This window comes from Octodon degus, unplaced genomic scaffold, assembly GCF_000260255.1.
Source record: "Octodon degus isolate 3935 unplaced genomic scaffold, OctDeg1.0 scaffold00130, whole genome shotgun sequence".
In the NCBI taxonomy this organism is placed as follows: domain Eukaryota; kingdom Metazoa; phylum Chordata; class Mammalia; order Rodentia; family Octodontidae; genus Octodon; species Octodon degus.
Window position 1 is genome coordinate 1185780 of NW_004524706.1, and position 23219 is coordinate 1208998.

At 47.7% G+C, this 23219-nt stretch overlaps 1 protein-coding gene across 1 annotated transcript in view; it reads right to left on the reverse strand.

The window, feature by feature from the left end:
• The window catches only part of Csmd2 (CUB and Sushi multiple domains 2), a 607037-nt gene that overhangs the window by 123812 nt on the left and 460006 nt on the right, over positions 1 to 23219 (reverse strand). Inside the window, exons 26-29 of the mRNA XM_012516868.2 lie at positions 16809 to 17011; positions 10710 to 10901; positions 5840 to 5978; positions 1843 to 2030 (exon numbers count right to left, since the gene is read on the reverse strand). Of these exons, the coding sequence (XP_012372322.1) occupies positions 1843 to 2030; positions 5840 to 5978; positions 10710 to 10901; positions 16809 to 17011 (722 nt within the window). The remainder of the gene's footprint in view (positions 1 to 1842; positions 2031 to 5839; positions 5979 to 10709; positions 10902 to 16808; positions 17012 to 23219) is intronic.

Sequence of the window (23219 nt, forward strand, 5' to 3'; positions counted from 1 at the left end):
TACATAATGTCTGTACAGAGTATCTTTTATTTTTAACCTTCTGCAGCATAATTTTTATTACCCCATTTTTTGTGGCTGATGTTCCAGGAGATAATAACTTGCCAAACTCACAAATCAAGCAAGAAATAGAGCTAGGATTTGGATAATGGGGTCTAGGGATAATTAGGAAAGAAGGAAAGGTCAAGAAGAGAATAATGGAGTAGAATAAAGTGGAGTGCCCACGAGCCTGGAACTCTCTCACTACTATTAATAACACTTGAAGATTACAGAACGCTTGACATGTGCCAGGCACCATACCAAGGGCTTCAGTGCACGGACTCATTGATCTTTACACCATTTCTAGAGGGCAGGAATTTTCCTATCATTGCTTCACAAGTGAAGACATAGAGGTTTTGAGAGGTCAAATAATTTGTCCAAGATCATGCAACTGTTAAGTAGTAAACATGAGCCTTCAATCCTGTTCATCTGGCAGGCTGTGATCTTGAGCAGGCAGGGACGGTGGTCTGTCTTTGTAAGTACATTTTAATCATCACATGACCACACCTACTCCTTTCCATTTGTGTAGGGCTGCTTGAGCTCTACAATGGCAGAGCTGAGAGGTTGCAATAGGTGAACCTAAAATATTTACTGTCTTTAAGAAAAACAGTGTTGCCTCCTGCTTTTGTTATGTCCATAATAGAATTCTGCTTGGCTGAATTAATTTACAGATGCAATGGGAGCAAGTAAATAGGACAGCTGGAAGGATTAGGAAATATGATTGAGGGCAAGTGCGTAGCTCAGTGGCAGACTACCTGCTTAGTGTGTGCAAAGCCCTGGATTTGCTCTCCAACACTGCAAAGTAAACAAATACATAAATAAGAGAAAGAAAGAAAATGTGATGAGGAGGTAGCAGAAGATGACAAAAGACTATGACAAAAGACAGAATGTATGGTCAAAGAGTATTCTTGGGATAGAGGTCCAAGTACAGTGGCCCTAGGATTGGACAGGCTGTTCTTATGGGCAGATATGATTCAGATTTGGGTTGAGCATTTCTTCCAAGCATTGAGATAGAGAGTTGGGCTCTGGTGTGGTGATGTTGAACCTGGTGAACCTTTAAGGAGGGGCTGGTGGAAGAGGGCTGGGTCATGGTAGCCACTGCCCTTGGAATGGCTTAGTGGGTTGTTATGGGAGGGGTGAACCTGCCTCCTAAATTTTTCTGGCTTCCAGTCATGCTGTGTGATCTTCCCTACTTGAGCTCCTGGCATTGGGATGCCATTCACCACGAAACTCTCACCATAGCCATGCGGATGGGCTGACGTGATCTTGGAACTTCAAGTCTCCAAATTGTGAGCTAAACAACCCTTTCAAATTAATAGTGCACCTAGCCTCAGGTATCTGTTACAGTAACAGAAAGGGGACTAAGACACAGTCATTGAAGTTACCCTGGATGGTGGGAGGATTTGGGGTAGAGAAGATGGAAACACATCCTCGAATCCTCACTAAGGCAGAGGAGGGACCAGGAAGATATCAGCTGATAGCTGCAGAATGAGGGAATGAGGCTGAGGTTGAGCCAGGAATGGCTCTCACAGAAAAGGGAAGAAGAGGAGCATAATTTGGGGATAGAAATGAAGCACTCAGAGAGTGCTATGCCCCTTATTTCCTAACCCTGGGGCATCTGAGTGTAGAAGGCTAAGCCACCTGCAGAACAGCAGGGGTGGCAGGTCCTCTGAAGGTGCAGCCGTGCCAGTGTTGGTACTGACCTCCTCTGGCTCAGCCCCAGGCAGTCCTCTCTGCACTACACTGCATGCCCTCTGCCAGCCTGGCTGGCTGTGCCCTTGGTAACCTCTGGCACTGGGCCCTTACCTGTGTAGTCGATCACAAAGCCAGCATTGCTCACAGACGCATCGCTGCGGAAGGCAAGGAAGAGGCTGTTGCTGCTGCTTTCGATGCGGCCTGGGAGCTGGGAGCCATAGAAGCTTCCTATGAGAGGGCTGAGAGAGTCCCGTCCATCGTAGATATGGAGGAAGTCATAGCCAGGCTCCAAGTTAAAGCTAGGGAACAAGAACACCCCACCCCATCCCCTAAGATCAAACAGAGGCTCATGCTGTGGTCTTAGGCTTCACCCAAGGATGGGGGCTCCCAGAGAGCAAGCCCACCATTTTGGTACCCAGTACCTCCCTGGAGGCTGGATGGGGAGTTAGGGGTGGTGGTGGATAAAACCCTTCCCATAGAATGAGGAGGTGAAGAAGGCAGGCTCTGAGGAGGCAGATTCCAGAGTCAGTGTCCAAAAATTGAGAGCTGAAAACCTAAATTTCCTCTTTCCACAGCAGGGAAAAAAGAGTTGCCAATTCTAGGCACTGAGGGGTCAGCCAAGGCAGGCCCAGAACTAAGGTTTTTTACTGATGTCAGGGCTTTAGGTAACCTGCTCTTCTCACCTCCTCCTTAAGAGGAAGGAGCTGCCCAGGGACCAGGTGTCAGGAGTGCCCTGAGCTTCACTCCTCATCCCAAGCCAGCTCCCAAGCTCTCAGGATTTGCTGCCACCCCACTCCCGGCACCCAATCAAGGGATTTCTCCTGCTTAACTATCCTGACCCCCGTGAGGGGGAAAATCCAATTAAAAACTCTCTTTATTTAGCAAACTGAATATTAGAGCTCATGAATGTGATTTATCCCACATTGGAATAGCTATAGTGAAAATGACTGAAAACACCATGTACTGGCAAGAAATGGAGCCCCAGGGCCCCAAGGTCCTGCTGGTGGCCTTGTGGCCTGGTTTTCCTCCTTGGACCATGGTTTCTGCTCACTCTGACCACAGACCTGCGCTCTGAGGCAGTGATTCCACTTTTAAGCATAGATCTGACAATAGCAATTGTGCAAAGATGAGAACAACAGAAAGGTAAGTGGACTGGCAGGAAACAGATTTGGGATGCAAATTCATTCACCCCCAGCCAGGAGCGGGGCACTCAGCTATCCCATTTGGCTGTACCGAGCAGGAAATTGTTCTTCCTTCCTTTAGCTCAGATAAATGCAGAGAGGAGGGCCACATCTCTCCAGCACAAAGGGCAGAAGACCAGCACGGAGACCAGATGAGGGGCTGGGAGGCAACTGCACAGGCCCCTCCTGGTGTCCTGCCTCACCTGTGTCAGCTGCATGGTCACCCCACCACTGCTGGAAGGCCTGATCACCTTGTCCTGCAATTCAGCTACCGCACACACCGGGGAAGGGTGGCAGAGTGAGCCTGTCTCAGTCACAAATCGCAGCACCATCATTTCTTCACTAATTGACTTTTTTTGTTCTTATTTTGCCTCCACTCATTAAAATTTATCTGAACACTCTCAATATGCCAAGCACTGTTCCAGGTGCCTGGCAGGAGGCACGGATCAGACACGATTCCTCCCTTCCAGAAGTTGATAGGGCTGCAGGAAGCGATGGGTGTACAGACAACAGAGCGGCTAACACAGTCTGCAGAAGGCAGGGTGGGAGCACACTGCTCCTTGGGGAGGGCAAGGCCCATCTGGTCTCAGGAGGTGACAAGACTTTCAGTAGCCAGAAAAGAAGGGACAAGGAAGTTACTGGGAAGGCAGGTGCACAGGCAAAGTCACAAAGGCATGAGAGATTGTGTGAGGCCCTGCAAGGTGCCAGGAGCTCAGTCTTGTCTGGCAGGTGGACAAGAGCCAGGTGGACAAGAGCCACGTGCTTTAGACTGAAAGTCCAAAGTCCAGACTTACTTATAGGCAAGAGAGAGTCATGAAAGGGAACTGTTTGTTTGTTTGCTTGTAGACATGTCTATCAAGACCCAGAACATTCCTATCACCTCAGACAGTTCCCATCCATGTTCCTCTGTCTCGGGAATTCGCTTGCTACGGCTGTGTCTGGAGCAGGGAGGTCCCCAGAGAGCCTCACGCAGTTATGGGGGATGGGCTTTTCAGAGACGGCTGAATCTAGAGTTTGTGCTTGAATCATGGTGCAGTGCTGAGGTTAAGGGAGTGAGTGCTACACCCGCCCTACGGTGGGGAGCCTGCATACAGTATACGGGCACAAGGAGGCCAGTCCTGCCTCTCCCCTTCGTTACCTTGCTACAGTCTGCCTGCCATGCGCTGTCCTCTGCTACCCCACGCTGTCGAGCAGCCAGCTGACCATGGACAGCAGTCTCTGCAAACTGTGAGCTAAATAAACATTTCTTCCCCTAACTTTGGGAATCGGGTATTTTATTTCAGCAGTGAGAGAGAAATAACCAACGCATCAGTATCGATCAGCTCTCCTCCCTGTAGATTAGCTTCGCGGCTCCTAAAACTTCACACAAGTTGAACCATATATTGTGTGTTTCATGCGTCTGGCTTCTTTGACTCAGCGGAGTATTTTGGGAGCTCATCCACACCGTTGCATGTAACAGTAGCTCATTCTTTTTAACTGCTGAGCACTACCATTATAGGGTGTTAAGTGGAAAACGGGGTGGGTACTCCTGCACATTTGAGTGACAAGATCCTTCAGACAGCTGGATAGCGAAGAGATTGGCATGGAAAGCAATATGGGGCAAAGGAAGCAGGAGACGGCAGCAGTCACTCCAGTGGCTCAAAGCAAGAGTGGAGCTGGTGCGACGGAGAAGAGAGAAACATATGAAGAAGTTAAGGTGGTAGAGGTGTGTGCCTTGGCTGCTCAGGGGGATATTAGTGAGGTGCCAAGGGACAGTGGTGCTCCTGGGTATTCCAAATAGCACTTGTCCTGGGAGAAGTCACAGGCTTGGTTTGGTGGACGCTTCCTGTGCAGTTATGAGGCACCAGATGGAGATGGCCAGCACTGAGACACGTGTGCCTGCAGCATAGGAGGAGGGAAGTGGGGCTGGTGGCGGAGGGCAGTGCTCCCCCTTAGCCAGGAGGCTGCAGCCATGGCGGTGAGCTGGCTCTGGAAGGAGGCACAGGTAAAGAAGAGGAAGCTGTGGCACTGTGTGGCAGAGATGCAGGGGCAAGAAAGGTAGCCAGAAAGCCTCAGAAAAGGGCAGAGAAGCAGGGTAGAGGAACTCACAAAGCCAAGGGCAAAACAGTGGAGGAATGGTGAGAATGGTCAAGAGGCGGGACAGAATGCGACTTAGGAAATTCTGTTTTATTTGACAAGCAGAATTGATTGATGCCCTTTGTTGAGGAGCTTTTGGTGGAACTGGGATGGTAGAAGTGAGGGGCAGTGGTGAGTACCCTGTAAGGAGCAGGAAGTGGGAAGCAGAGGCAGGTGTTTTGCAGGCTGGCCTGAAAATGAGCTGCAAGAGAGAAGGAGGAGCCAGGAGGAGAGGACATGGGGGTCTGAGCCTGGCCACATGCTGGGGAGCAGGATGGATACAGTTGGGGTGAGCAGAGGGGGGAAACCAGGAGCGAGGGGTAAAGGATCCACCGTGGGCCTACTTTCTGAATCTCGGGTGCTTCAGAGCTCCTGTGTAAATTATTACAAGGATCCAAGCATGACGGGAAGAGCTGTAGTCCTAGTACTTGGGAAGCTGAAGCAAAGAGATGGTGAATTTGAGGGAAGCCTGGATAATTTAATGAGACCCTGTCTTAAAAGAAATAAAAAAAAGATCTAGGGGTATAGCTCAGTGCTAGAGTACTTGCTGAGCATGCTCAGGTCCTGGATTCTGTCCCAAGCACCCCCCCACCCCACGGACAAATCATTAAAAGGATTACATAATGTGCTGGTGAAAGCATTTGGCTTGGCACAGAGAGATGTTCATAAACTCTTTCCCCTCCTTGCTCTCATTTACCTCTCTTAGAACAGAGAGCTCTCCGTACACACCATGCATGCTTACCTGGGGACCCAGATCCTCTACCCCCTAGCTGCTCTGAACCCTGTCTCCCACCTGGGGGGAAGGTACATACATGTTAAATACCAGGGCGATGACGTAGTCTGGTGAGACGGTCACTTTCCAGTCACACTCCTTGCCTGGCGGGTAGGGCTCGGGGTAATTTGGTGATAGGATAACTCCCGATGGTCCAGTTAGGTCTCCTCCGCAGGGAGCTGAGGAGAAAGGAGGCTGAGGGTGAGTGTGTCTCCTCTAACCTGGTCACATTTTAAAGAGTAGTGGTGAGGCACGGTAGAAAAGGGTTGAGGTTCATAGGCCCAAGTTAAAACCTGGCTTTAAGTGGAATGATGAAATTTGACCTAGGAATGCTAGAAACGCTTTGGAAGTAGACAGCGGCAGCACCATGTCACAAATGTTCCAGATGCCACTGAACCATTCACTTTAAAATGGGTGATTTTTGGGCTCTGTGCATTTCACCTCCATAAGTTATTTTTTTTTTATTTTTATTTTTTTATAATGGCTGCTCTCCCACTGCCTGGCTGTGTGATCCTTAGGAATTTATCTGACCTCTTTAGGTCCCGGTGTCCTTCCTCTATGGTAAAATAGAGGTGGTATCTTCTCTGTGGGGTGGCTGGAAGGATTACTGGAGCGCTCTGTTGAAGCACTGGCTGGTCAGTATGGTGCCATCGCTGCCTTTCAGACAGCTGAAATACACGGTACCATTCTGCTGCCCTGAATCCAGATGCCAGGCAGACTTTATGGAGGCTACTGTGAGTTCCACGCGTTCAGTCAGGAGGAGTGGAAAACATGGTCATGCTTGCCTGCCAAGCCTCACCAGCCTCTCTTGCTGCCAGTGCTCCTGGCATCTGCTGGGGTGGCAGACACCTTCCAGCTTTCCCAGAGGCCTATCCAGGAGGGATTGGGCACAATTAGCTGGATGGAGGTGGCAGAATCCCTGAGAACCACTGAGTCCTCACTCCCCTGAGGTTATGAGCCTCTCACAAAGGTGGGGAGAGCAATGTGGCCCAGTGAGGAGGCCAGCAAGCCGAGGGACCCACCAGGCCACCTCTCCACCTCCCAAGCTAGATCTCTTTGTCTCTGCTGATGGGGCTGTGGGCGTACTGTGTGGGAGGACACAGCAAAGCTGGGAGCCTGTGGGGTCACAGGCAGGAAAAGGTGGCTGAGGCTATGCACTTGGCTCTGTGTGGACACAACCGGGCCATGCTGAGGTCACAGGGGAGCCAACAAATGGTGAGCTTGCAGCAGGACGGACAGCTAGCTGGGTAAGGGGTGGCCAGAAAACTCCAGGGAGGGCCAAAAGATGTTCAAACTCCAAGGAATAGTCAGTCACTCACTTGTCCCAGATCTGAGCTCTTGCCTCATGTGGTGGCTTTATTGTATGAGGTTAAAGGGCCACGTCAGCCTCTAGTGGGGTCTCCAAAAAGGACAAGTTAGGCCAGAGAGAGCTCTCATGGCTGAACATGAGCCCCACGGGGTCATGAGCAGGGTGTTTTTCTTCCTTGGGAAAACACAGCACATGCACCAAGTTGAGACCAGAAATGCTCACGCTGGACATCGTCTCACACGGCAGGATTCACAACATTTTAGGTAAGTGATATGTCAGCTCATGAACTTAACCCATTCCATGATTCTGGAAAAGATGGCCCCACTCATGTTCATGTGGGAAAGATGGCCATGGCTGTGTTTGTCATTGGATGCAGAGTTTGCAAACAAAACCAAAATTTTGCCAAAAGCTTCTGTGTGAACCAAACTGTTTGACAACAAAAGCATTTGTGAACCGTGAACCAAGGAGCCACTGTGCATTCTTGTATTCATGTCTCATTAACAACCCAGTGAGCTGTGCATTATTCTTCTGGACTATCAGAGAAAGCTGATGCCTGGAGCGGTGGAGTAGTCTTTCAGTCGCTGGGAGACTCAAGCCCAGCTGTCTGCCTCCCAAGTCTTTCCTCTGCTTGTCCTGGAGGAGTGTGGCACTCCTCTTGATCTCCAGGAGTGAGCACCAACCCATAATCATTTGCCTGGGCCTCAAACTTTTCTCCACCAAACCCTGTGAGATGCATGGGGTAGGTAGAGGCACAGACTGAGTGAGGCCTACGTGGTCAGGGCATAGAGCAAGAGTGCTGTGTCCAGACAAGGTCTCACGCAGACAGGGAGGGAGAAAGCCTGGGGCCTGTCAGAAGTGCCAGCTGCCTGCGGGTCTTCCCCAGGGACTCCAGGCTGCCTCTGTGGTCAGCTCAGGGCTTCTGCCTTCAGGTTTGCCACAGACGGGGTGAGTCCGGGCATTTCTGAATCTGCCTTTACTCTTTTGCCAAACCCAAAGCTCTCTTAGTTTGTGAAGTTCTGGGCCTTCGTCTCATCACTGTTGCTCTGCAGACGGTCGCTGGCCACAGCCATCCAGGCCTCTGCTTCCCACTAGAGCAAACTCCATTGCCCTGTGCCAGCTGTGCCCAAGGTCCAGGAGGGACTCCTGGGCTGCCTCAGGGACAGATGTGGCAGGCACAAGTATGATATACAACTGGGAGTGAGCACCAGCCACTGATCATTTCAGACAGCAGGAAGTGGGCAAGCTGTACTGAGGGGCCAGAGCCATGAACAGGGCCTCGATTTGGAAGTCACGCAGTTCTGGGTTCAGGTTCTGACAACACCACTCACTAGCAGTGTGAGTTTGGGTGAGCTCTCCACTCACCCACTGGAAGCCTCAGTGTCCTCATCTCTAGAATAAAGAAGAATGATGGTGACAGTGACTTCTAACATACACAGAGGTCATTAGGAGCCAGTAACCTGAGTGCATTCCAGCTTTGCCTTATTTAGTCTTCAAAACAACCCAACGATATAGGAACTCTTATTTCTTTATTTTACAGGTAAGCAAACTAAGGCACATAGAAGTTAAGTAGTTTGTGTGTGAGGCCACACCACTCATCACTGTGAAGCCAGATTTGAATCCAAGTCAGAATCTAGAAATTAAACTCTAAGCTCACATGGTGACTTCAGTTGCCACCGTGTCCACCTTGGTGCTTGTGTATATACTGATGCCCAATAAATGCTTGTTTCTTTGTGAAGGCCACCAAGGCCAGCTAGACTACAAAGGCAGACTACTAAGAAAGTAGAAATTAGGGGCTTGTTGCTTTGAATCCCGGCTGTTTGTGAGAACAGAGGCATTTATTCTGCTGCTGGAGAAACACTTCCCAAAGCCCTGTGGAGGAGTGGGCAGTGGAAGCCCATTGACCTGGCTGCTTTGCTTACTGCCTGGTAGGCCCTCGTCATGTGCGGTGCCCCTTTCTCCCTCTCTTGTCTCATCCCAGGACCTGTTTTTCTGCAGAGCAAGTCTTAAGAATCACAGACTCATAGAAGGGAACTCAGAGGCCACTGAGTCCTCCCTGATGAGAATCCCCTTGACTGGCAGGAATTCTGACTCAGGGACCAGAGGTGAGCCCATAAATATACAATGGGAAACAGAGGTAGGAGGGGTGGAAAGAGGGGTGGAGGGAAGTCACGATGTCTTGAGACAAGGGTGAGATGTGTCATCATCCCAGAATACCATAAGGGAAGAATGTTTACCCTCATAGTGAGGATGGAAGCTCAGAGTTGACCCAGTTTTCCCAAGGCCATCAAGCCAGTACATGGCAAAGCTGAACACTAAATTTGGACCTGTCTACCTTCCATGTCTCACATTCTTTCCTACTAGCATGCAGTTGAGAGTTCGTTCTGGAACCCGGGTCTCAATCTCCTGTCCCCATACCTTCCCCATACTCTGCCTCATGCACCCAGATGGCTCCATTCCTCCAAGGACCAGGACTCAGCCAGTGTCTGGCACCCAGGCCAGATCTCAGGGCCTGGAAAGCCCAGTCCTCAGATGCTGGGACAGTGCCTCCCATGGAGCCAGCACAGAGTGAGGTGAGGGCAGTTCCAGGGGACCCTGCAGGGGAGGTGTCTACAAGCTTGTCCAGGCCACCTCCAGTAGGGAGACACAGCATGGTAGGTGGGCAAATGGGAGGCTTTGTCCTCAGACTGACGCGGGTGTGAATCGTAGCTCTGCCATATCCTAGCTCTGGCATTTGGGGCAAGATATCCAACTTTGTGTTTCATCTTCTGCAACTGTAAATGAGAGAATGGAGCTAATCTCAGAGCGCCACAGGGAAAGTTAAACACAGTTAGCTGGGTAGACATCTGGTATGGGGCTGGCACACTGCAAAGACTCAATGGCTACTGGGTCCCCTCTCGCCTAGGACCCGTCACTGGAGAGGAGATAAAGGCATCCATTGTTTTGCCTGAGAACAAGAGCGGAGAGAAATGAGCATCTGGGATGTTTCTATTTTTCTTTCCTGTCTTCCTCTCTTCTCAAATTCCCCCCTTCTCCCCATCTAAGCAGCTAGGGGGCAGAATTCTTCAGGCTCAATCCTCTACAAGTTACAAGTCTGTTTCCTCTGTGAAACCGGAGGTTTCAAGACCTAAGGCCGATCTGATGAACCCAGACGGAGGTAACCAGTAATTCCCTTGAGAAGAGAAGGAACAGGTGTCTTTCTTTTGCTCCTGAGCAGGCGGGTGCCTTTGAGGTGCTTCAGATAGGGGAAGCTGCTGAACCGAGGGGACCTATCAGCCCCTTTCCAACTTAGACATTTGGGGCTACAGAAAGAACCTTCCTGGTTTGACAGTCTTTAAGAGAATTTTAGCAAGTAAAGAATCTGTAGTGACTCTGTGTGTGTGTGTGTGTGTGTGTGTGTGTGCGTGCGTGCGCGCGTATGTGTGTGATGTATTATGTGAGTGCTGTACAATGCATGCAAAGCAGGGTAAGCACTAGGTTTCCTTCCACTTTCAGCTCTTCCAATCTCCCGGCTCTAGGCTCAAGAGATTGCGCCTTACACAGAGGGGTCTGGGGCACACAGCTCCAGAGCCAGGGAGCAGAGAACACTGCAGCCGCTCTGTACCTATGCATGTCGGTGGGCTGGGCTGCCAGAAGAATCTGTTTTCAATCTTCACACAGCTGATCTCGGCGCTTCCCTGCAGTGCATAGCCAGGGTCACACTGGAACACCGTGGAGTCACCGGCTTCCCAACTGTTGCCGCTCCGGCTTCCGTTCTGGGGGACTCCAGGGTCATTGCAGGATGTTGCCGTGGATACTGGGACAAGAAAACAAGAGGGAGGGAGAGGCTGCCTCAGTGTGTGCCAGTGAGCCAGGCTCCCAGCTCATTGCCTGCACCGACCGCCATCACCAGAGCACCGCTGTCACCACCACCACCTCCCACCACTGTCATCACTATGGCTCTTCGCACCTCCCTTGCTGTCTGTCAGGGCCTGGTTCACGCTGCATCATTGCCAAAGCATCCACCAGTTCCTCTCACCGATGTTGCCACCATCTTACCAGTGCCTTCATCACCCTGTCATAAGATACTATACATTCAGCACGGTTGTGCTGTTATGACTGTAGAAGTGAATGCACTTTGATTTCAGAATACAAGCATTGTTATATAGACAACCCTTTGCAATTTTGTATAAATTAATGGGCAGGATCTGTATGAGGGACTGGCAAGATATTAAAATACAAATGCCATGTGTTCAATGTGAAGGGTTTGCAAAGGAATTTGGAGTTGGCCTGCCAGAGTCCCGAGCAGTGGCTATGATGTTGCACAGAGTCTGCTGAAGTCAGGTGGAGACCATGTTCTCTCTCGCGCACCCAAAACACCAAGGACCCGCCAAACCCAAGCCACGTTCAAAGAAAAATGGAATAATGGGATCTGGGAAGATAGCTCAGTGGACTAAGTGCTTGCCTGGCATGTGCAAGGTTCTGAGTTTGATCCCAGTACTGCCAAAAAGAAAAAGGGAATATTTGTAGAAAGTGCAAGAGTAGAATTAAAAACTAACATAAGTAGCTGGCATTAGTTAACATTTATAAACCTCAGATACTTAGGAGATGTTTGTGGTCTAGTACCTAACCTAGTTTAAGACAGAGCGGGTGTTTTTAAAAGCAAGCGCTGAATGAATGGAAGGAGGAAGGAACAAAACAGAGAATGAACGAGTGAATGAATGAACAAATGTGTATGAGAAAACCCACAGAGGGAGTGACAGAAGAGACAGCTCAGAGAAGGCAGGAATTCTGAGGCAGCTTCAACAAATCTCAGCTGCCTCCACCACTCTGGGAGACAGCAGGGTCTGGTCTCCTGCATCCCACTGCTCAGACTCTGTGGCTGGCAGGAGACCTGGAGACCATGGGGTCAATAATGCACCAATAATGTCTGGAAGAGATATTGTGCTTGTTATACCCCACAGACATCCTGGGGAGATACCCTTGTTTTCCTTTGCTATCAGGAAGTCAGGAGAGAAGTCTGAGGAGCACCAGCCCTGCCAATGTCACTCATTATGAGCTAGAATTGTATGGTTGCACGTGGAGTTGTAGTATCTAATACTTATACCATTCTATCCCTATCCCTATCCCTAATCTTACCAAAGATAGAATGTAGCAAACTATGTTCCTTGGCTAAATCTAAATCTAGGCATATTTTTCTAAATAAAGTTTTGTTGGAACATAGACATACTTGTTTATTTACATGTGCTTAGGGCTTTTCAGCTTGATGGCAAAAAAGTTGTTACAACACAGACCATAAGGTCCACAAAGCCTGAAAAACAATATAGTTTTTGACAGAAACTATTTGCCAATCCCCAGGATATGATATTCTGTGATAAGCCCTCCTTTTTTGAGATACAGTTTTAAAAACCTATCCTTCCCTTTGATCACTGGCATCACTATACTCCAGCCATGTTTGTAGAATCTACTTCCAACACCAGAAGCTCAGACCCCCCGTCCTCCCTCCTTCAGGGCCTTTGTACCTTGTGGTCCTTCGTTCTGGAATGATCTTGCTGAAGATCTTCCTATACTAGGTCGATTTTGTCATTTGATTTTGGTTTTGTTTTCAGCCCTTTTGAGACAAGGTCTCTCTATGCAGTTCTGCCTGGCCTTGAGCTCACTTTGTCACTCAGGCTGATCTCAAACTTACAAGGATCCTCCTGCCTCAGCCTCCCGAGGGCTGGGATTACAGGCATGGGCCACCAGGCCCTGGCTGTCCATTTTGTCATTTGATTTTCAGTGTCAAATCACCTTTTCCCATCACCTCCTCCAACAGGCCTCCTTAATCACCTTCTTCTGGGATGATCCACTGTTATCGTTTGGTTCCAAAATATCCCCTCCTCCAAAGCCCCATTGCGTTGATGCTGGGAGCTGATGGGATTTGAGGAGCTGAATGGATCTCAAGGACCCCAACTTCAAGTGGATTAAGCCATTGATGAGCTCAGTGAGTTTACTGGTGGGGCCCAACGAAATGAGCTAGGTCCCCGGGGATATGCCTTTGAAGAGAACCTTCTGTTTCCAGCTCCTTCTCTCTGACTTGTCCCCTTTCAATCTGCCTCCTGACTGTCACAACGTTTCTGCTTTCTCACAGGTGAAAGCAATGGGACAAGTGTAACATGGACAGTGAGCAACAGTCAACCTCTCCTTGCTTATGATGTGTACATCAGGTATCTGGTCACAGCCACCCAAAGCTGATGGCACATTGCTTGACCCCCTTTTATCCATTTAATCACTTTATCCTGTCTTGTTCATTTAACGGCACCATGCACAATAATCTTGCTAATTGGCAATATCTGTTTTTGGCTTCTTCCGGAAGAATCATTTAGAATCTGTATGAGAGCAGATTCCTCGGCTACTTGGCGCCCAACTGCCTTGTCTCCAGGGCTTACAGCGCCATTCCGCACACAATAGTGCTCAGTTAATATTTGTTGAACAAACGAATGAATGAACAAATCATCAGCATTTGACACTTGCTGAATTTATTTATAAAATCAACTCACAATCAATCTTCTTCCTTCCCAATGAAAGACAGACTTAGCTTTCATGTCTAGCTTTGCAGGGCACTGTACACATGTAAATGATTCCCTAGAAGAAAAATAGCTCCCTGTTGTGACCACACTTAGGAAGATTATTTATACGAGAGGCCACAGAGTGTGGTGAGTAAGAGCCTGGGTCTGGGAATCAGGCACATGGGTTTTGATCTGGGCTCTGCTTCTTATTAACTAGATGACTTTGTATGAGCGGCCTCAAAGCTCACATAGGCAATATGGATTAATAACTCTGTTCATCTTTAGGGTTTTTGTTCAACTTCTAAGAGATAGCATACTAGAGAGCTTGGAGTGGTGCCTGCTCCGTAGATGGCTATGATTATGCGTCCCACTCACCTTGTTGGTTCTTATTTTCTCACTTTAATGCTCCTGAATTTCAGCTGCTTGGCAAAGCCCCAGGGAAAAGCTGGATCCACGTGGTACAGACAGGATGTTAGATGTTACACAGTCGTGTTTACTTAATAAAGCCAAGCCTGCACTAATCGTCTCTGGCATTTCTGCACAATCCTCTGTCAAATACACACTATAAAGTTGACATGGGGTAAGCCATCCTGGCTTCCCTGGAGTAGTCCTGGTATTTGCTAAATGATGACAGCAACAGGAAAGGTGACCTTTCCTAAACCCGGGTTATGCCCAGAACACTTGGCCAGGTTGTCACAGCCTTTCTGGAGCCCCAGGTAGCTAGCTTTGACCACTGTGCTCTCTCTGGGCTTTAGTGAGGCTTGGAGAAGTTTGCCTGAGGAAATCCTGGTGTCTGAGAAAACCATTCATTCCCGTGCTCATGTCCTCCCCTGCTCATTCGCTCACTAACCAGTGAGTGAGCGCCTGCCGTATACATACATACGCCAGGAGTCTGAGAGCCCGGGCAAGGGCCTGCCATCCTGAGAGCATTTAGTGATGCAGCTCCCAGGACAAGGTAGAAAGGCTGGTGACGGCAGTGTGCCTAAGAAGTGGCAGTAGCGCATTAGGGTGTGGCAGGCTGAAGCCCGCTATTCTGAATAGGGAGAGCCCGAGGCAGTGGCCTCAGAGATCAACTCAGAAGGCTGATTCGGACTCCGCGAGCTGAGCAATGCCTGAGAAAGCAGCCCAAGCAGCGCACAGTAACAGGAGGCCATCCGGGGACTCTATCCCGTGTGCCCACGCTGAGGACACGGTGGAGGTCAGATCATGCAAATTGATGGGGACTTTGTCAGCACAACAATGGGCTTCTCTTTTTTTGTGTTGTTTTTCTTTTAAGCCATATCTATCAGCGTGGGCATAGTGGGAGAAAATACGAGTCTGACTTTAATTATTCATAATATGCCTGTCCCCAGAGAATGCCTGAGTAGCTCGCTAGCATTCTATCCTCCTTAGGAGAGAGGATCCTTCTATTGCTTATCTAGCAATGTCCAACGTTTGCTCCACGCAGTGCGAATCTCCTGAGACAGTGTCAGGAAGTCATCCACATTCAAATATGACCTACCAGTATGTTTTGAATTTACATGCCTTGTGTGCAAGGCATTCTCAGAATCCTCACATTATAAATATTCTCTTTAGGGCCAATAGTACTTGCTCAGGAAAACTTCTTTTGCTTGAGATACCATTTAATATTCTATGGAGCTCTAAGAATAGAAGGGAAATGCTAGGCTGGAAGCCTGAACAAGTATTAAGTGGATAAGCTAATAAGGGCAGTTGTCCCTCAGTATCCAAAAGGGATTGGTTCTACATCCCACTCAATCCCACAAGGATCCAAAATCTAGGCGTGCACAAGTTCCTTATATAAAATGGTATAGTGTTTGCACATAACTTATGTAATCCCTTTTTATTCTGTAAACCATCTCTCAATTACTCATAATACCTAGTACAGTGTAAATGCTATGTAAATGGTTGTTATACTCTACTGATAGGGGGAAATGACAAGAAAAAAACTCTGTACATGTTCAGTACAGACTCAATTATTTTCTGAATATTCTTAACCCATGGTTCATTGAATCCAGGATAATAAACTCAGGGATACCGAGGGCCACCTGTGTGGTGGAACGTGATGCTGGGGACCTTCACCTGCTGCAGATGCTGCTAGAAGCACACCTCCACAGCAAAGAAAGATGGCTAAGGAAGCTAGAAGTAGGATTTGCAATCCTGTCACAGGCTCCTTGCTGCCAGGGGCTGATCCACCAGCTGGGAGGCAGTGGGGGGTCAAAGCCACAGCACAGGTGCCTGAGACTCACTTTGCAGTCTCCCCAGAGCCCTCCTCTCCCTTTCTCTCCACCCAGTGGAGGAAGGCGTTGGTAATGAAGACAGCTGCCGTATAATCAACACGGGCAGAAATGAAGGCAAAGCCATGTGTTTGGGCAGAAGAGCAGTGGCAGGGCACTTCAGAACGGATGAGAAGCAGGACTGATGGTGGAAATTAGCCAGTGCTGGGGCTGGGTGCTTGAGCAGTGCCCATTTCGGGTAGCTCTTTGTCATGCCACTCCATGTTGACTACCGCAGTACATAATTAACTAAATTTAGATGACTCAAGTTTGGCTTCTAGTCCTTGCTGAGTGAGACCTGCATTAGATGAAGATCCCGAGCATGCGGCATGTTGCAGCAGCTCTTTCAGGCCACCATCTGAGGTCTCATCCCTGTTCCTCCATGCGCTCCGGGTTTCAGCCCCCAGAGCCCTCCACTTCCAAACCTTCTGTGCTGCTCCCAGACTGCTCTTTGCATCTTGGATGTCCTGTTTCCTTCTTCCTATTTAGTAAAGGTCCACAATCCTTCAAAGCCCAACTCAGTGGCACCATCCCATTGCATAAATGATCACTCCCTGTCCAGGCCCCACTTCTTATTTCTACTCATCCTTCGGGTCTAAGTTTGGGCACCATCAGTTCTGGAGCATCTTCCTCGATGCTCCAAGGTGACTAATTGAGAACCTGTATCTCTGCATCTATATACTCATCAGTTGGTATGTAGGTATCGATCAACCTGCCTGCTTTGCCTACCAGAGTAAGCTTAGCACTGGTAGCTGAACAATTGTTCACTATGGACCAGGAAAATAGCAGATGCTTAATAAGTATCTTTACATGGATGGAGAAATTGAGGGAAGGGGGGCTCGGAGAAGGTGTGGTCATGCAGCAGGGCATGTGGAGGGGGGCTGGCAGAGGGGGAGTGCTCACCTGAGAACTGGATGGCAAAGCCCTGTTTGCTGGTGAAGAAGTCTGTGCTGAACTGCAGAACCACTGAGTTGAAGGTGCTATGCAGGTCCTTGGGTAAAGCGGAGCCACTCAGCTCCTTCAGCAGAACCCCACTCTCCACAGGTCCGTCCCAGATGCGCAGAACGTCGTGGACTTCCTCTGTGTCAAACACCAGGAAGTGGAGCCTGGACAGAGACAAGAGGCAGATGGTCATACCAAGCATGGTCTCCTCCTTCGGGGGACTCTGGGTCAAGGAATGAATTTATACACCAGGAAGTCTTGTAGGAAGAGACGGCATCTTGGAGCATCAGATGTTCCCAGCTAGCTAGCTCATTCCTTGGGTGCCACTAGTGAAGGGGTGGAGCTTTTATGTGACTTGTTTGTGGTCAGCTCTCTGTTGCCATGAGCCCATCCTTTCTTTGGGCTCTACAGAGTCCCCAGACTATGCTCTTGAGCCCAGATTTGTTATTTTTTTCTTTTGTGGCTGGCTCAACCTGTCCTGGATGCTGGGCTAGTGCGGCATGCAGTGCTGGAGTCCCTGAGGTTGCCTAGGCTTGCCTAAGCAGGTGCTTTAGTCCACTGAGCTATCTCACCAGACCCACGAATTTTATTGTTTTGGATCAAGAGGGGCCTGGGTTGTAAAAGTATACATATAAGTTTAAAGAGAGATCGGCAGAGGGCTCGGGAGCTTTGGAAGTTCTGAGAAGCTAGCCCAGCTGTAGCAGGGGCAGGAGTGAAGAAGTTACATCTTGGTTGCCCAGAGCAGAACTTTGGGGACATCAGCAGCAGACAGGCTTGGAGTAGGTAATTCTTGCAAAGCTCAGCAGTCCAGGGAGGCCTCTGTGTGTGTATGGCAGTGGTGTGGGTGTGCGTGCGTCGGGGGAGAGGGCACAAGCCCACGCTACACTCTCAGAGCCAGGCAGCTCAGTCAGACCCTGAATTCTTCCCAAAGTGCTTCTGGCAGTCAAAAACACCTTGGCAGCAAGCCTGAGCGGTTCTTTTAGTTATCTGTTTTATTTTGGAATAAATTTAGATTCTCAGAAAAGTACAGAGATAATGCAGAGAATTCTTGTATATATTTCACCAGTTCTCTTGCTATTTTTCTTTTTTAGGCATTTGATATTAATTTTGAGAAAGAAATAGCAATGAGACAGTTTCAAAACAGGTTAGTAGGACAGTTAAGATAATTAATTTAACTGTAATTGATAATTACATTGCATATTGTTGTCTTTGTAGTAATTATTCATAGTACAAGATGCAGACATGATATCTTATCTAAACACTATTAGCTTAAAACTTCCTTCTCACTGAACTAAGAGAAAGTAGCTCTATATCTATGCTATTTTATAAACGAAGGACCATTTCGTACTGAATGGTCCTTCGTTTATAAAATATATATTTCAATACAAAATGGTCCTTCATTTATATCCCCTCTTTGTTTACTTTTGTCTTGCTGTTGATTCTTTACATATCTATGACACTTTTTACAACTAAGAAGAAAAGGAACGAAACTTCAGACTGCCCATGGGCTTTGCCAGTCTTACCACTGATGTCCCTCTTCTGTCTCAGAATTGAATCCATCCATTGCTATCTTTCTCTAAAAGCAAATCTTTTAAAAATTATAAAAATAAGCCATGTATAGGCAAGCAATGTGCAGCCATACTGAATTTTAAAGAAATACCTCTTTTCAGCACAAGTTTTAAACTTAATATTAGATTTGGTGTGTGTCCTTTCAGTCCTTTCTCAGTGTGTACTAGTACATAATGCCCCCCACAAACAGAACTATATTTTGTACAGATTTAAGGTAACTTTCTTTCTCTACTTAACACTATACGATGAGCTTATATATCTATATCATTATTTTTTATTTTTTTTAATTTTAATTTTTTTTTTTGCGGAACCATGGATTGAACTAAGGCCCTTGCACTTGCCAGGGAAGTGCTTATTCCACTGAGCCATCTCCCTGGCCCCCATTACTTTTTATTTTTATTCTCCTATTTAATTCTTTTCCATAGAAGTTGATCCTTTTTCCTCAAACTGCAAGGAATTCTCATCTTGCTGTAGCTTGTACATTTTTGTTGATATTTTGGTTGACTCACAGCAGTAATGTTTCGGAGGAATGGAAGGGTAGCTATTTAAATTTTAATTTTGAATAACATTGCTAAGTTATCCTCTAGAGGGATTGCATCAACTTAGATCCTTACTAAACAGTATTATTTTACTCTTCTATCTAAAATGCATCTCACCAAAAGTCAGATATTATGATGTTACAAATATATTCCATATTGAAATAGCATCCCATCTGCTAGGCCAAAATGAAATCTTCCTGGTATTCTGAATTTAGGGAATTTAGAATTTTACATATTGGGATACTTTGCACATATTTATTGGGCATTTTTATATCTTCATATAATTTCCTGCATCTTAACTGGGTAATTGATCTTTTGAAATTCTATTTACATATTATGATTTTTCTGTGTTAACCTTATATATTTTGATTTCTCTTTTATATGATATATTTAAATACTAATATTTTCTCTCAGTGCCTGATGTCTTTTCCCTTTTAAATTTTCCTTATGGTATTTTGTTAGAGAAGTTACTCATTTTATGTAATAAAATATGATAATCTTTTTCTTTAAGGATGCAGGGTATCATATTAGGCCCAGAAAATCCACCTTTCTTCCCCAAAATGATTAGAAAACAAAATCTTAATATATTTCTAGAGTACACATTCTCTCTTTTGGAGGCTGGCAGGGTAATTATTTTCCCAAATGTACATTCACTTATCCCAAATCTGTCTAAAGTAGCCCCTCCTTATTTCGTCTGTTGAAATTCATTGTACAGTCTCATTAGCATATATCAATGTTTATTTATTTGTTTATGATGTCTGTCTCTGTCTCTCTGTCCCTCCTCTCTGTCTCTGTCCCTCCTCTCTCTGTCTTTCTCTGTCTCTGTCTGTCTGTCTCTTCTAAAGCATAACTTTCATGAATGCAGGACTAGGTGTTGTTCCCTATTAAAGCCCACACTCAGGATGTGCCTGGGAGCGTAGATGAGGCTCACAAGGACACCTGTGGCATGAAAACACACTCGTAACATACATCCAGTTTCTGTAATGCTGGAATGGCCCTTTGGTCACTGGGCTGTTTCTCGCCTCCCGACTCCGTTCCACTGTACACTCCTTTGCTTGTAGTGGGTTCTGTTTGTGGCACCAGGAACATAACTCTTTAGTTTGCTGCCCTGTTCCTAGTCTCATAGTCCAATATTTTTACTGGGCAAGTTTGTCTTTCTATCTTTTCCCCTCAACGTTTTTACTAATCTCCTGAATTTATTCCATCAGATAAAATCTTACAGTTAGCAAGTACCAAAAACATCCCATTGTGATTTTCGCTGGGGCTGCACATAGTTACTAATTAATATGGGAAAGAATTGATATCTTTGTTATGAATTTCCCCAAGCAAGGAACACTATAGATATCTTAGTTTATATATTTTGGCAAAGCTTTATGACTTTTTCACTGTTATGTTTGTCCTCTTTGGACATTGTTTGTTACAGTCATTCTTTGGCTCTCTAAGATTTTAGCTTTTTGTTATGCTATGAATGAGATTTACATTTTAGTCACATATTCTAGTTGCTTATTGTTGTGTGCATCTTACTTTCGGTCATCAGGTAGTTTTAGTAGGATCTAAGTGAATCACATGGATTAGATCGTTCACAAACACACCTGAACATTTCTCAGTATCAGGAGCCGTGTGAGGCTGGAGCCCTGCCCTGGACTGAAGAGGAGGAAGGCGCTCCCTGGAGGTGGGGTAAGCAAGCACACTCGCTGCATGCCCAGCTCTCCTTCCTTCAGCTTTCTGCCTGCTGCTCAGGGCACTGATAGAACAGCACCCACCCCCAAGGGTGACCCCATGTACTGCGCTGTGCAGCTGGACCTGCTCTCAGATAGGAGAGGACTGTGTGGCTGCACCTATCACAGAAGGTAGCAGGGGATTAGACTTGAGGTTTGGGGCCATGAAAAGGAATGTGTTTTCTTTGGACTTGATAGCATGAGATGAGACACAGGTAGACAAGAGGTTGAGGTCCTGGGAAGGGAGGCAGCACCGTATGTGAGTTCAGGGGTCAGTGATGCCAGGCAGGACTGAGAGAGGGAAGAGAACAAGGCCTCAGAAGTAGCAGAGGACTTTGACTTTCTCCTCATCTAGCTAGGAAGTACTCTAGAGAGCATCTGAAATCCCTGATGGTGAACAGCTGGATGAACAAGTGAATAAAGGAGTGAATGCGTACATGCCCAGGAAGATGGGTCAACGAGGAAACTGAGAAAAGTGAGAGTGCAGAGACCGAGAAGTAAAAGAAACATATTTCCATAAGAGCATCTGTGTATGTGTCTCATGAAACATGTTAACAGTCACTATACCCATCACCCAGTGAAAACAGACAAACCATTCTCTCAGGATCCCACTGAGTCTGAGCACCAGTCTCATCTCTAAAAATTAGAAACTGGGGCTCACCAGGATGTAGCAACGTGTTCAAGGTCAAGAGCTGGGGAGAGACTGAGCCGGGATTATCACTGTGTAATTATCACCCAGTCAGATCTTAGCACCTCTGTTCTTTGCCCTGCCAGCACTACCCTCATCCCCATGAGAGACAAGCTAGGGTTGAGAGCCAGGCATGGACTGGAGAAGAGCTGCCAGCAACGGGGGTTTGCACATGGGGCACCTCAAAGGTGCAAGACTATGAATGGAAAGTGTCAGAGCATGGCATTCGGTTCAGCTGATCTGACAGTCAGACAAAGTCAAAGACCTATCGTTGATGAGCATGAGAGGTGGGGCAAGGAGGGAGACGGAGCTGCGTCGCATGCACAGACAATGCAACTTGGCCACTAAAAAGGATAAGGGCTCAAGCGCCCTTCTCTGCTAGCATTTGTTTAAATGCCTCCTGTGCACCGGGACCTGAAGCCAGGCAGGTGGCCACTGTCCTGGAGATCTTGGAGATGGGCTTTTCTACATGCACAAACCATTCAAAGATGAACAACTATTGCAAACTTAGTGAGGGAATGGCAGAGTTCTGAGACAAAGTAATCACTTTATTAAAAGCAGCTAAGAAGGATCTCTCCAAAGAGGTGACATTTAAATAATACAACAGGCTCAATGGGAGCTGGTCCGAGGCAGAGCAGGCAGGGTAAGGGGGGCAGGCCATGCTCCTGGTATAAAGGGCAGAACATGCAAAGGTGCTGGAAGGGTGGCATCTCGGAGTGCTAGAGCAACGGGAAGGCCACAGAGAGGCAGAGGCTGGGCCACGAGCAGTGGGCAAGGCCAGGCCTGCTGGGACTCTGGGTTGCGGAAGAGACTGTGGAGAGGTGGATTTTATTTTACAGGCCTAGGAAGTCACTGGAGGGTTCCAGGATGAGGCTCTGGGTTACATTTTTAGGATCACTCTTGCAGCACACGAGAGAAGAACTTGGCACAAGCAAGGATGGAAGCAGGGAGATTTGCTAGGGGACTCTTCTCCTTATACACCCTCGATGGTAGCCAAGAAGGATGTGGTTTGTGAAACTGACCACAGTTATTTAGACAGCGAATACTTTTCTCACCGCGGAAATAAAAGTCCATAAGTGCTAATTAGAGGTTCCGATCGACAGAGATAATTCCAACCCAATCAGACGTCGGGGTTCTCCGGAGATGTGCCCCTGGAGGTGAACGTGGGGCCTTCTTTAAGCCTTTGGAATGCTGACAACAGTTTGAAGCTCAATCCTGCACTGCGCCCCCTGGTGGGGATGGACTGAAGGGCTTGTACTCATGTTTGCTGCTTTGGGCCAGGGACACAGCTCAGGCTGCTTCGTGGGAAGAGGGACCAAGCGCTGCGTGCATCAGGCTGGGTACTGAGCGAGGCGGGGTGCAGAAAGCTCCGTCTGCCCTGGACGCTTCTGCTGCTCCGTGAAGGAGACACACAGAACAGTGTTATGTGTGGTGGCTGCTAAAAGAGTGGGATAAATGTAGCCAAGGGAGAAAGAAGTTAATATTTGCAGACAATCGCCTATGTGTCAGGCGCTTTGTGTATACTGCCTGATCTCCTCATGAAAACCCCGCAATTTAGTCTATTTTTGCCATTTTGCAAAAGAGGAAGTGAAGTTCCATGAGAACAACACAGGCAACTCACTGGGGATCAGACGGGAGCGGGGGTAGGGGCTGGGGGGGATGGGCAGAGCCAGAGCTCACGCAGTGGCCCCTGGCACTGGAGCCTTTGCCTTTACATCGTCTCCTTGCACCTCAGAGGAGGAGGAGAGCTTCGAGGAGAATGTGGCTTTGAACAGTTTTGGAGAGACACGCATGAAGAAACAGAGAGAGAGAGAGGGAGAGAGAGAGAGAGAGAGAGAGAGAGAGAGAGAGAGAGAGA